This window comes from Neopelma chrysocephalum, unplaced genomic scaffold (genome assembly GCF_003984885.1).
Source record: "Neopelma chrysocephalum unplaced genomic scaffold, ASM398488v2 Primary Assembly neopelma1_101, whole genome shotgun sequence".
In the NCBI taxonomy this organism is placed as follows: Eukaryota; Metazoa; Chordata; class Aves; order Passeriformes; family Pipridae; genus Neopelma; species Neopelma chrysocephalum.
The window spans coordinates 2,398,017-2,412,601 of NW_020897764.1; the positions used below are offsets into that span (position 1 = coordinate 2,398,017).

The window sequence follows — 14,585 nt, forward strand, 5'->3', positions numbered from 1 at the left end:
TTCTTTTCTTTTCTTTTCTTTTCTTTTCTTTTCTTTTCTTTTCTTTTTTCTTTTTTCTTTTCTTTCCTTTCCTTTTTTTCCTTTTTTTTTTCCTTTTTTTCTTTTCCCCCCCAAATACTCATCCTGGATATCGAAACATACAGTGGTCACTTGATTTCATGGAAGTTGAGTGTCTGAGGAGAAGAGGTGCCTCTGGCAGACACAGGCAGGGAGCAGCCACCCGGTTGTGGAGGTACTTCCACTCTCCCCAAACACATATGATGGTGCTGCCTGAGTCTGCACAGAGCTGAGTTTTGGTGTTACTGGTTAAACAGCACAACATCACCCTTGTTAGTCACTGTTAGTAGGGCAAACAGAGCTGTGCTCTGGCTAATTCTATCAGCTGTGGCTTGGATTGAGTTGAAGATGAAGAAACCAGCTGTGTAACAGTGGTGAGGGCTGGCATACAAAGGTTTCCATTGCCATTTATGAGCAGAGCTCATTCCTTTCCTAGAAGAGCTGTGGGTCACTTTTTAATATCTCTTCTGTAAAAGAGCCCTGCTGAGCTGTGCATGTGTTGACATGTTTATCTGTGTATCTTGTTCACATCCAGAACCTTGCATGTTCAGGTATTCTCATACAGGTGGGTTGTGCATTTGTCTTGGGCACACACCCAAACAAATACACAGGAACAAAACCACCTTTAACTTAACAAAGTTCCTCTGCCTGCCAAGCACAAATTTCTTGGGATGCTCAGTAATTTCTAAGGCAGATCTCTGCTGCCTACTGCCCTGCAAGACCTAGCAGTGATTTGTATGATGTGCCCCACGGAGGGGTGTTGCATCGCCAGAGGATCAGCAGCTACAGTATTTCTGTCAATCTTTCATTTAATTGCACTTGCTTCTTGTATAAAGAACAACATCTTCACATCACGAGTCAAATTGACATGGTCAGGATTTGACTAGACCCATTCAGAGGGAAACTTTGATGGAGTAGTTAATGGTACCCAGGGAAAGCTGCAAAAGTAGCTTTTCATCAAAAGGTTACACTAGAACTGGGAAAGGATTATTAAAGAATGGTGCTAATTTGTGGACTGATGAACAATACATAATTTTCTTCATTCACACTTACTCCTAGATATTTTTTTCATCCCCTCTCTATTTACTTTTGGAGTTATTAAATATGTGGAACACAATAATATTATCTGTATGACACGTACCGCTTCTGATTTTCTATAGTTTGAACTAAAAAGATGGAGGGAATAATCAGTTTAGATTGAAGATTTTCTAACTCTTCTCACTCAAATGAAGAAATCACTCTCTTTAACCTGAAAAAATATTTAGCTTAATACAGGGCTATTGTTTCAGGTGTTAACCACTATAAAGAACAAATCTGAAATGAAAATCAGCTCAGTGTTCAACTCTGTCATAATTTAGCCATTTGAAAAATCTTCAAGTGTTTATGCTGGAAAATACAGGGCAGCATTTAGGAACATGAAACATTTACCAAATTTAAAAGTAGTTGCTTTTTTATTTTTCTGAAACTGCCTTTCTTTTTGTAGTTTATTAAGTGATGTATTCCTCCAAAAATTCAGGAAACTCTAGTCCCCAAAGCCTCCAACCAAGATTTTGATTCCAGTGTGCTGCACAAACTGTGTGTGAAAATAGACAGAGCAGACAGTAGGTGAGAAATGAAGACTTTTGGCCAGACTGTGTGATTTTTCTCCTACAGAGAGGCAGCAGAAGCAGAAAAAAAATAATCTTACCAACATCCTGGAGCAGTGCCTTACTCAGTGCTCAGTTCTCCCTCCATGGGAATGGCCACTGGGCTCAGTGATGCCACTGGGCACCTTCAAATGCCCAGAGATCTCAAATCCATCACAAAGAGGATCTGCTTGAGGAACAAAAAGGAATTTTATGAACTCAACTGCACTGTCAGGAAGGAGAAAAGAAAGCTAAAGTGTAGAGTTGAAGATAGTTTGTGGGATAGATGTCTGTGAATTGCTTAAAGGTTGAGAGCACCCTTTATCCTCCGCTCCTGAAAGTTCAAGAAAGAGGGTTTTCTCCTCAAAGCCCTGTTTAAAGACAACCAGTATGTTGGTGGTGGTCATATTACAGGAATGATGCTACAGAAATTTTCTCTCCTGCTTTTGGGGATGGGAGATGTGTGGGATAAATAGATCTGGTGGTTTTTAAAAGGGTTAATTTGTTGCAATTGAGATTTCTCAAGAAGGGTTGCAGTTTTGGAAACATTCACTTGGGAAGGAGATCATGGCTCCAGAGAGAGAAACAGATGCATTCCCTTGCCTCAGAATATCACACTGTCTAGAGAGTTAGTGCACTTGTTATTTTTGTGGGCTTTTACATATTTAAAACAAAAATACTCATCCCAAACCCACATTTGCACTCCTCCCCTCTCTGCCATTGCAATCTGAAAATGTTAAAAAATCTCCAGATTCCCAGATGGCAAAATAACATCCTGGCTAGTTCTCTCCTCAGTGGATGTTGTTAATTTATTTGTTGTTCTAACCCAGTTATTTTTTTTTTATTTTTCCTCTCTTTGGATACCACAATTGTTTTGGTCCTTCAAAAGAATAAAATCCTTCCATCTTAAATATGAATAAAGGGGAAGTCCAGGCCATTGCAGGGTGGGAGACAGATGTTGTAGGAAGTGCTACACCACTGCTTTGATCTTGGTGTAAGCACCATGTCCAATCTAAAGCTGTGAACACAGACTGAAACAGTCCCTTTATGGATCCATTTCTTTCTGTCAAAGCTTCTTTATTGTCCTCGCCCTCTGTTTCCACATTCATCTCTGCTACTGCCATATAACTTAACTTCCTTTACTCCCTTACATGTCAGTTTTCTATTTGTTTCTGAATTGGATCCTGGATGATCCTCCTTAGCAAGTTCTGAACATGTCCTGATGTAGCAAGTCAGAAAGGCTGGTTGGGTCTCAGCTGCTCTCCAGCATGTCCCAGAGTGCAGAACTGCACCCAGTTCTCACAGCAGTGAACTTTGATTCCCCAAAAGACAACCAACCATCTGGGAAGCTCCCTCCAAACTTCTTCCCATCTTTCCCCTTCTCCAGACCTTTTTCATCCTGTTCCTTATTGATCTAAGTTTGCCAAGCCCTTTGCTCTTCCCTTCCTCTCCAGTCTGGGTGCTCATCCTTTCTCAAAACCTCACATCTTCCTACCAGTGGAAAATGAGACACTGGCCTATCTTTTCCTCCTTGTTCCCTGAATGATCCATGCATAGCTCCATAACTCTTCTCTGCTCTCCATGCCTTGCCCTGCTCTGCTGTCCACCCCATCCCATATGTGTGAGTGGCTCAAAGATGTGTTGCCCCTGTGCCTTCTCCCAGGCTGGGTTCCCATCCTTCTCTACTCTCCCCACTCTGCCTTTTTCTGTGGGTTGTTACTCCAAATTATTTTGTTCCAGATCAGGTTGGATGGGGCTTGAAACAACCTGGTCTAGTGGAATGGGGTTGGAATGAAATGGTCTTTAAGGTCCCTTCCCACCCAAACCTTCTGTGATTCTATGATTACTCCAGATTCCTTTCTTCCAACATCTCCCTTCTATCGGATCATCTCCCTCATCCCAGCTTTTATTATTTCTCTTTTTTTCTCAAGGCCTGCAGGATCCTTTCTCAAGGATCCCATACTGCAGCTACTGGACTGTGCCCCTTCTTCCCCCTCCCTGTCCAAGCATCTCTGTTCATCCTCAGTTCCACGCAGCAGAGGCAGGAATTGCCTCGCTCCACAAAAAGCCGGAGGAGTTCTGTTCCTCTGATGGCTTTTCCTGTTCTCCCTGGCTTCAATTTGCAAGCGAGTATTTTTGCAAAAGCGCTCATCCCCGGAGCTGACAATAAAACTGTCTCTGCGCCTCAGTGCGTGTGTGAGAGGCAGAGAGAGGGAGAGAGGGAGGGACATCCAGCAGTACATCGCTCTGGCAAAGTGAGGCGGCGGCGGGGAGCTGCGATTCCAGGGGACGCCGGCGAAGAGACACGAGCCCCTCACTCCGGGCTCAGCCTGATCCCATTGGTTCCCGAGCCGCTGTTTTAAAGCAGGGAAGAGCTCGGGAGGGTTGAACTGCTCAGCCAGACGCAGATTCTGAGCCAAGTTGTCAGCACGCTGCGAGGAAGAGCCTCACACACACACGAGACTGCAGGGTGTCCGCAGCTTGATGTGCATTTAGTTCCAGAAAGCGAGAGAGGAGAGGACACACACCAAAAAAAAAAAAAAAAAAAAAAAAATCAGAAAAGGGGGAAGGAGCCTCATCCAGTCCAGCAGTCCCGGGGGGAATAATGGATGTGACCATATCTCAGTTCATCTTAGAAGAATTTGATGTCAACTGCAGCCTCCTGGATCGCTTACAAGAGACTTTTTTAGAGAGTTCCTCAGTCCCTTTTCTGGGCTTTGATGGTAGGAAATGTTACCTGGTGCAGGGCTCGGAAAAGCTTTAGGAGTGCTGGGATTCGGTTTGTTTTGTGATGCAAAGTGTGTCGCTTTTGTGCTTTCTCAACTGCTTCTTTCTCCCTTTCTGTCTCCCTTTTTAACGCCAAAGGTCCCTACTGCAATGCCACCACGGATCAGATCGGGACCTGCTGGCCCAGAACCTCCGCGGGGGAACTGGTGGAGAGACCCTGCCCGGAATTCTTCAATGGGATCAAATACAACACCACGAGTAAGTACAAACTCCTTTCCTCCTCCCGCAGATCTGGTGTTGAGAAGGCGCCTGGGGAGACCCAAAATATATTTTCCATTAAAAGAAAAAAAAAAATTGTTTGTCTGGGAATCAACATTTCCTCCACATTCCAGCCTGTCTATTCAAAATTCCTGCCTGGAATGATGCAGATTTCTCAAAGGCACAGACATGTGGACTGTGTTTCCTCTTTACTTAAGTGTATTTAGGTAGATCTGGGAAAAAATATGCTCTGCAGTGTCGGGAGGGTATGTTGTGCTGTGTGTTTGTGCATGTGTAGCTATGTATAGCTGTATAGATGTATTTGTAGCAGTGCTTCAGCCATCTGGATAATTAAAGATCCTCTGGCTCCTGAAGGACTTAAGCTTATCACCTAAGAACTGTATTTGGAGAGGACTGTCCCTTTTTGAGGCTGTTTGTGTGAACAGGGGGACAAACCAGGCTGGAAGTTGTGTGTAACAAACACAAGGCTGAGGTCTGGAAGCTGTTTAGTAACTTCAGCAGCCACTGGCTGATGAGGCTGGAGTGGCTGCATCAGCACTGCAAGGGAAACAGGAGAGGAAATTAGGAGGCAAATAATACTCAAAGCAAGGGAGCACGGGGGCTCCTTAGAAATCTCCTGGAACTGATGCTTTATTCTTCGAGGTAAACAGTCCTGATGACTCACTAAAAATTTATTATTCAGGCTGTCAGACCAGGGCACTCATTTCCTTTCCCTTTTCTGTCAATGCTGTTTGGACCTTTCACCAGGAGTTTTTAACATATTAGTTCTGACTCTGTGTACCCATTTGTTTGCCACTCATTTTTTTCAGACTATTCAGTGTGGTTTTGACTGTAGGGACATTTTACTCTGAACTGTTGTTGGGGTGTTGATGGTCTAATTTGCAGGTACTGTTACTTTTGTGGGGTGAGCATTCTCCCTAAGTCCCGTAAAAGAATGACCCTGACATTTTGGATCTGATTTTTTAACTTGTTGAGAGTGAATCTATTCTTTGCCCAGCTGTAGATGTCAGGGGTCGGATAAGTAGCCAAAAATTTGGTGTATTTGCTGTATGAAACAGAGCCCTCTGCCAAATTTGCTCTTAGGGACCAGCTTCTGCCACCTGAGAGTTTGAGCAGAGTAAGGAGGTTCCCTCAGGGAACTGCAAAATCATCTTCAAGCCCTCTATTCTTTGATCTGTGCTCTTTGCAATAAAATTGGTGGGAACATGGAGAGGGCTGAGTGATGCTGTCTTTGATAAGAGCAGGTATTTCACTACCTTTACAAATCTCAGTTGGGACCAGAAGAAATTTTCTGAGGATTAAGTGCAGCTCAGACAAGAGCAAGTGTATGAGAACAGACCCTAAAAGAACAGCCAGAGAAAAAATGCCTCAAAGAACTGTGGCTTCTTTTTTTTCCTAATTTTTCCATTTCCTTTTTTTGGTGGGGAATATCAGTGTTTCCTTTGCCTGATTTTTGTTTCTCCAAAAGGGAAGGAAAAAAAATGCATTACGGAGGTTTCCTTATTTATATTGTAAACACAGTGAGGAGAATTTAAATGGTTTTCCTGCGCATGGAAGAAAAGAAAGTCCTGAATATCATAATTTGTTTTTATGAACTCTGTTAATGCCTTTAGTAGTTCATCAATGACCTGATTTAAAGTTCCTCCCTGCTCCTCTCCTTCTCAGTGGTGGGTAATGCTTATACTGCAGTGCTAATATGTTTCCTTAAATTCTCTGCTCTTAAAACAATGGTGTGTTAATTCAATTAAAGACTGATGAAAATATGTTATTGAAATGCTGAAGCATTATTTTGCCATAGTTTGGGGAAATGGACATTTTTCTCCTTCCAACACAAAATGTGAGTAGTCCTGTTGAGAAAATGCATGTCCATGTGTGGTGCCCAGATGCAGTAGAGTATGTAGTGCAATAAAACTGAAGTACTCTGAAACCACTGTATCCACTTACAGTTGATCTTGGACTCTTCCATTCATGTAGTTCCTCCAAGTTGTAGCTCAGAAAACAAAGGGAAGGATGCCAAAATTTAGTCGACTTTTACAATCAGTAGCTTCTTGGGAATAGTTGGCGTTTAAGGCTTGGGAAAGCAGTAGGACAGGAGGTTAAGGTTCAGACATAGAGGTGCAATCTCTTTGGGGATTTGAAATATGTAATTAGTACACGCAGAACACATCCAGAGTTTGGGAATGTCAAACACTGACATGGCCTGACCACTTGCACGATTTCACCAAGTCACTTTGCGGGTGACGAGAGGGCCATTTGTAATGAGGCTCCTTGTGCTGAAAGTCTCGTCTGTGCACCCTGTGCTGAGGATAAAATAAGCACAGAGTACTGATAAAAAAGCGGGAAATGGATCTTGCAAATCTCAGAGGTGAATAATACAGCTCAAAATGAAGGTCTGATAGGGAGATGGCTTGGATCAACATAAGATTTCTGCCTAGGACATGCAGTGCAGTTTTGTCCTGTTTTGTTTTGCATTTTGATGAGGCAGAGGGAGAAATGATGGTGTGTATTGTACTAAATTATTTTTTTTTGAAAGCAAAATCAGACAAATTTAAATAAAGCACCTTGCAATGTCTTTCTTCTACTAAGGGCTTATCCAGCTCCAGGTTGTAACTCAGCTGGCATCCTGTGTTTGTGACCTACCACCTTTTAGGAACTGCAGCATATTTTTACATTGATTTTGCACATCTGTGAGTAATTTTTCTCATTAGAATGCATATAGAAATTCTGGATCCATTTCAGTGATTTCTTTCTTGTTTTTAGAAATTAGTCTCTCTCAAATATTCCAAGTCCCCACCAACTTCCTAAAAGTAGCCCATCAGCTGGAGGGAATGAACCCAGTAGCATTCCATGTAAAGGAAAGCTTTTGCATTGTAGACACCAGCAGTTCCTGACTGAAAAGTGCCCAAACTGTGTGAAAAGCTTATTCCAGACTCAGGGAAGCCCAAGATGCTGATCCATGGCAGAGTTTTGGTCCTCAGGGGGCACCTCATTGTAGCCTCTGTGCAAGCAGTGTATGGAATTCAAGACAAAATGTGACAAGTTCCTCCACGGATCAGCTCATCAAAGGGTTTGGGTGGACCTGCCCTGGCTTCGTGTCCATCTTTTCACCTCTCATGCTTTGATGTTTGCTCTAACTCAGAACCTCTGAGTGCTCAGAGGGGGATCGCTATCAAACCCTGCAATATGCCAGCAAAACTTAATGAAAGAGTATTTGAGGCAAAAAACTTAAGAATAAGCCCTGGTGCTTACAAAATCCCCTCCTGGTTGCCACTCCAGAATAAACTGTTTGCATAAAATATTTCCATTCCAACTGCAAGAACTTCCCGTGGTGATTTTGTGCCTGTGTTTCTGTGTGTGTCTCATGGGAACTGCTGAGTGACTCAGATAAGTTTCAGCTGGATTTGTAGAACTAAGTCTGTCAGTCTGTGAGTATTTCTCATCCCTGACACTTTGTTATTTTGGTGATATTTTTTTTTTCCTCCCTCTTTATTTGGGAAATAAAGTCATGTTGACAAATCACGCTCTGGTTACCCTGCAGTACGATTTGTGAATATAGACAAAATGCTCTTTGACCAAGGGTCTGAAAATTATGCCATCCACTTACAACTTTGCAGTTTTGTGGCCAAGCTTATGAATTATTTTCAAAGAAAAAAAAAATTTTAAAAAACGAGGAAAAAATGTCTGTGTTGGTGCAGTGTGTGACTGTGCACTTGTCTCTGCTCAGGTTCTATATTTAGCTAAAAATGACAATAACATTGCTGCCCTCTAGATGTGTTTATACTTTGACAGTGTGAAGCTTTTATTCATGTTTTAGGAAACAATTCACTTATTTGGATATCCTGAAGCTTGATTAATTCATCAAATGGACTGTAATGTGTCTGGATTTGCTGCTTGCTAAAAAGTGGTCGTACACACAAACATGCTACAGGCTAAAGTATGCCCTTATTAGCTCTTTCCCTACAAATTGTGCTTTGCAATGGGAAAATCCAGGATAAAATGTTTGCCTGATGGACAGAAAGAGTTGACTTTTTGTAGCCTCAACTGTCTGATTTGGATCTACAACCCCTGGTGTAGCAGAGGGGTTGAGACCCACCCGTTGTGGGCTCCTCCCTTGCTCTGTGCTGGTTTGCAGGCAGGAGCTGGAAGCATTGGAAAGTCTCTGTCTTGCAGATTAAGACACACAAATCTGGGTATTTCAAAGTATGTATCAACATTCAAGTGTTTAAGCTCTAATACAAGTTGGTGGAGGTCTAAGCAGTGAATAAAGCCTAAAGAGTTACTCAGCTCAGCCCAGTTCAGCAGCCCCTGCAGAAGCTCTGGTGGTGTTTGATATGTCTCAGAGGTAATTTGCCTGATATCTGGTTCATGTTTCAGAGGGCCCAGGCCTTGTGCAGGTTTGTTTTTTGTCTTCCAGGCCACATAAGTGTTGCAGATGCTCAATGACAAGTGATCTGACGCCCATGTTTAGGCAGCTGAATTCATCCCTGAGTGTCTGTTGAGCTGAGCTGAACCCACACCTGGGGACTGAGATCAGGAACAAAAGGTCACTATAGCTCTGCAAATCCCCCTCTCTCTCGCAGTGTAGGAGAGCTTTTTGACTGAAATAACCACTTCAGATGAGTGTTTGGGGTATTGTGAAAAGCATCCTCACCTTTTGCAGGGACTGTGCTGCTGAAAACAGGCACATAAACGCTGCTAACCTTGCACCGATGGGGATTTTGTTCCTCCTTCCCTACTCCTTGTTCTGAGGGTGTGTGCCCCACCTTTTCCTTGGCCCTATAACCAGCTGCCTGTTGAGAATGATTTGGACATGGGAGAAAGAGCCACTGGCACAAGCATCACCATTGTACCTGTTGACATGTCTTACTCCCCACTGAAAGAAAAATTCCTGCAGTCCCTTGTTGCCTTGTCTTGAACAGAGGGAAATGATCTTTTCTATGCTGATGGAAGGGTGAAGTAAATTAATAGCTTTTCTGATTCACATCTCCCCTCTTTTGATAGGGTTTGAAGAGATTATTTAATTTTTAAAAGAGCAAAAGAGCTAATTCTCATGGGTTAAACAACCATTCTTTCATGGAGATCTAACCTCTGCTGCTCTTCCTTCGATTAATTATTGTTCAGAGATCTTCTGGAGTGGTGGCTTCAGCCTGCATATAAAACATGACCCTTGCTAGGAAATCATTGATCACAGAGTCTTGTTCATGCTCTGTGGGTAAGACCTGTCCTGATAATTCCAGAAATGTGCACTTTTATACCTGACAGGCCTATGGACTCAATTAACGCTTCCACTTGTGTTTTATCTCATGTATTTCAGTGTCCTGAGCACTTCTGTTGATCACATTCACATGACTTGCTTTTTCCCCAGAGGTTATTCTGGCTTGATTTCTAAAGGGTGCATTTTTGAAAGCCAAGTCCTCTTTTAAAAGACAGAGACTCCTTAAGTTCTGATGGCCTTTCATCTTTATTGCAGAGAAATAAAATGCCCATCATGGGCATACATGTGTGTTTTCAGGCTGAAAAACATACTGTGAAGCCCCAAAACTATTCCCACCTCATCCCTCTTCTGCAACCTTCTTAGGCATCCAGAAGGCTTTTATCCCAGTGTTTAATGATAGAACAAGATTTGGGGTAAGGAGAAATTTTAATTATGAACTCACCAGGAAAAGACTGTAAAAAAAAAAATAAAAATAGTCTGCAGCCTTGCAGTAGCCAAGTTTTAGCCATTCTGGGGTGACCAACACAGTATTTTCATCTAGGGACTCAAGAGTACATGAAAGTTAAAGGAAGGTGACAGATGAGAAATGAAACAAACACAGCAGCAGAAAAAAGAAGTCCAGAATTGGAATTCTGGGGGAGCAAATAAAACACAATTTTTAAGCTCATAAAGCTTCTCTCTGAGGAGATCAAATCTGCAGCTGATTGGGTCAGCTTGCCTCCAATATAGCACTGTGCCCAGACTGAGATTTCAACCATCTTTGTTCTTGTTCTCTTGCTGGTTTAGCAAGAGAAGCACAAATACACACATCTTCCACAAATCCAGCAGCGTGAGGCTCTTGATTTCATTCATGAGCAGATGGGAGCAGAGGCTTTACTTGTTTCCCTTCAAGTTTTTCTTCTTTTTTTATGAAGCTTCGCAATTGTGAAGCACAATTTGTGGTACGAGATCGCTCTGAGTCTGCAGTTTGGGAGAAGAGTGTTGAAACCAATATTTAAAAGGAGGAACGAAAAGAAAATGTTTTTCTTGCTCCCTCTACTATAGTTGTGTGAAGTGTGTGATTTCTTCATTCAGCACAGAACACAAGTAAATTGCATGTAGTAAAATAAGAAGATTTTTAATGTTACTTCAGTAAATGTTCAAGGACCTTTTCTCCATCCAATTAAACACTGATAAGTACTTTTGTTCTTTGCTGGTAAGTTATGAGGTGGCTTTGCTATGATCCTATTGTACCTGATTGGAATTCTCTTCAGTTTAGGCTTGACTTTTTGACTTCACCCATTTCCCAGAGCCAGGAATTGCTGCTGCTCTACCCCAAGCCTGCCTGATCCTCCTCTGAAGTCAGTGAGACCTGAGCAACAACACATCTTGGAGAGGGCTCTTAACCTTGGGCCTTCAGGAGAGTCAGCAAACACAGGGTTGGCCACATTATTTTGGAGGCTTCTGTGACTTTCTCTCTCTAAGGCAACTGCCCCATCCACCTCTTTGGAACTTGTGTGAAATAACGAGCACTTTTCTAAGCTGACAGCAGCTACCAGCTGGCAGACAGATGGACTGAGGTTCAGTTCTTCCCACAGGTTCTGAATTAGATGATACTTGCAAAGTCGTGTGCTTCTGGAGCCAGGGGAGGAGTGGAAGAGGGAGTGGCTCAGGAACAGATGGGGAAGTGAAAGAATTAAATGTATTACAAAGGGAGACAGAGCAGGAAATCCTCATCTCACCATGTGAAAATGAGAGGAAAAACCCCACCCAGCTGCATCTAGGGCAGGCACTCTCTTGTGGATGTGGGATTTCTTGTTTTCTTGTGACCCATTTTCCATCCAGCCAAGCTGGATGAGCTCCGAAACCGCGATGGGGAAGGTGGAATCAGACTGTTCTCACCAGTCACTGAACACCTGAGACTGCCTGCGACTCGCTGGGTTTCAACGGCTCTTTATTGTCCCGACACCTTAGGGACAGTGCCACTGAAGGAATGGTCACCCGTAATTCCACCTCTCAGCCACAGGGTGTCACTTAGAGTGCAGGTAAAGTGAGAGTCCACCGGCATCTGCACTGAGCCACCTGGGGCTGGGAGTGATGGATGGGATGGAGAGCGATCCTGGACCTTGTGCTGCTCCACTCACTGGCAGCGCTGCCTCTGCAGCTTCCCCGTCCTGCTGGTGGGGTCAAAGAGACTCATTGAGGTGAAGTGGGGACAAGGACACGGGAGAGGAAGGGGAGGAGGATGTTCTGGAAGGGATCCTGCTGCCCTCTCCTTTGTGGAGGGTTACTTGAGAGCAGGTCACTGCCTGAAGGTGCTTTGTGGTGGTTTCAGCAGGGCTGCTCTGAAAGTCTGAAGGAAGGGCAGTGCTGAGCTCTGTTCCCAAGCAGGTGTGTGTAACGTTAGAAGATGTGGAGCTGTGCAAAGCAGGGGTGAACCAATCCACCAGAGAAGCTGAAGTAGTCAATAAGAACCTGCATTAGGATGATGCAAGGATTCCTCCTTGCTGTACCCACCATGGTCACTGCTGTGCTGCCTCCTGTTGCACTAATCTGGTGTCTCAGTGCTGTCCCCTGGCAGGGATTTTCCCTGTTAGATTTTCCCTGGGGACCCTCAGGTACTTGAGAGGTGCTCCCACTTAGCAAGAGTAACACGTAGGTGTGTTATAACAGTGAGGCAGTGCCTTCCCCAGCTGTGAGTGCTCAACTTGCCTGTTGCTCATGGGAGGGGTGTTCTGCAGAACAGCTCAGTCCATTGGTTGGATTTAGGTTCTTTATATTTCCTTCTGTGTTCTGCCATGACATTGCTTTTTACATAATGGTGAACCTTTGCAATTTATGTGCCTTGGAAGAACAGAACTTTAGGCTGTGTCCTGGTCCAAGTAAAGTTCCCAGGCTTTGGCAGTCACGTAAGACTTTGCTCAAAGTTTGCTGTCCTGTGAAAGGGAAACTTTTATTCAGTTTTAGACCCTAACATGATTTACTTGACATCCAGATTAGAACAGGCATTCTTAGTAGCTTGAGAAGCTGATGAGAAATATGGTCTCCTATGGAAATTGGAGGGGAATGGATTTTTAGTAGATATTTTCTTTTTTTTTTTCAGTGCAGTTTCATTCCCCTCGGATGTTATTTTTGGAGTTCATAATTGGTAGCTCTTGGGACAAATTCATAAAATCAATAAAACTCAGATTTCTTTCTGCTGACTTCTTTCTCTGCAGTGCTGGGAATACAGGGGGCCAGATGCTGCTCCATATGAGATTTGTGCAGGGAGAAGCAATACTTTGAAGCAAATTATAGGAACAGAAACTCAGTGTTTAAAAAAAACCAGAGAAAAATCTCAAATTCTCATTAAAAGTTTTCCCTGGGAAAATAGAAGAAGGAAGAACCTTTCCCAATGCAGCTGTATTGTCCAAAGCCCTGGTGGTTGGAAAACACTGACCATACTGTGACACAAGAATTAATGCAGTTACTTATCCTCCTCAGTCATCCAGGGAGCAAAGAGGGATTTGGAAAACAGAAAATGTGTTATGGAAATGAGACAAAGAGAGAAAATAGGAAATTACTTTGCTAGTGCATCATCCCCATTTTAACTAAACTTAGATGCGACTTCCTAGGGATTCTTTTTCTCATTTCTAAGAATTTTTATTTAACTCATTGTTGCTGAATTATGCCAGTTATACCTGAAACATCAGCATTGTATATTTCAAAGGGCACCATGAGCAGTAATTACTTAATTCAGAGTCTCCAGACTAACCACACTGATTGCTGCTTTGCAACCAGAGCAGCTGATGAAGAGTTTGGAAGCAGAGGATGCTTTCAAGGATCTTCGTTTCTGTGCTGATCTTGATACACTGGAATAGCTGAATACTCTGTGTGGAAACCAGTGCAGACAACAGGAGTTTGATTGCTGGAAATGGATTTCTAGGTTTCTTAAAAGGAATTTTTTTCTTTCCCAGGAGCTATGGGGGAGAGAGAGACCCCTAACTTGGGAAGCCCTTTTCACAGAATCACAGAATATCCTGAGTTGGAAGGGACCCACAAGGATCATCCAGGCCAACTCTTAGCCCTGCACAGGACCATCCCCAAAAGTCACACCCTGTGCCTGAGAGTATCATCCAAATGCTTCCTGAACTCTGGCAGCCTTGGTGCTGTGCCCACTGCCCTGGGGAGCCTGGTCAGTGCCCAACCATCCTCTGGGGGAAGAACTTCTTTCTAATACCCAACCTAAACCTCCCCTGACACAACTCCAGGCCATTCCCTCAGGTTCTGCCTCTGGTCACCACAGAGAAGACATCTTTAAGGGTTTATATTCCTGTTCTGAGAACTCCTTGCCTCAGGGTGTGGGTGATGACATCTTGGGTGGGAAGTTGCAGGGATTTGGACAGTTGTGCACCAATGCTCTGAGTGGTGTGGGACTGTATGGGAGCCAGGTAACACAGCCACCAGCTCACATGACCTCTGCAGAGAGAACTCCTTTCATTCTTTCTGGCCAAAACTTTGTATTAAAGAAAGCCAGGATCCCATAGATCCACATTTTGGTTAATTTTGTCCGTCTAATCCAATCTTCTGACCTCCCCACTTCACACAAACTCCATGTATAAACTCACCCACTTGCCCCATGACTGTGTCATTATTTAACAAATGTCTCCCTCTCATTGGGCCTCTCTGAAGATGCACATTTCCATCTGGCACCCAGAGCTGCC

The 14,585-nt window shown here is 43.5% G+C and overlaps 1 protein-coding gene across 2 annotated transcripts in view; it reads left to right on the plus strand.

Moving 5' to 3' along the window:
- CRHR2 (corticotropin releasing hormone receptor 2) overlaps window positions 1–14,585 on the plus strand; it is a 143,445-nt gene that overhangs the window by 37,981 nt on the left and 90,879 nt on the right. Inside the window, exons 1-2 of one of the 2 annotated variants that reach the window (XM_027695518.1) lie at window positions 3,902–4,405; window positions 4,548–4,667. In XM_027695518.1, the coding sequence (XP_027551319.1) occupies window positions 4,288–4,405; window positions 4,548–4,667 (238 nt within the window). In that variant the 5' untranslated portion in view covers window positions 3,902–4,287. Of the gene's footprint in view, window positions 1–3,901; window positions 4,406–4,547; window positions 4,668–14,585 lie in introns of those variants that run through there. The other variant, XM_027695517.1, reaches the window with a different exon arrangement.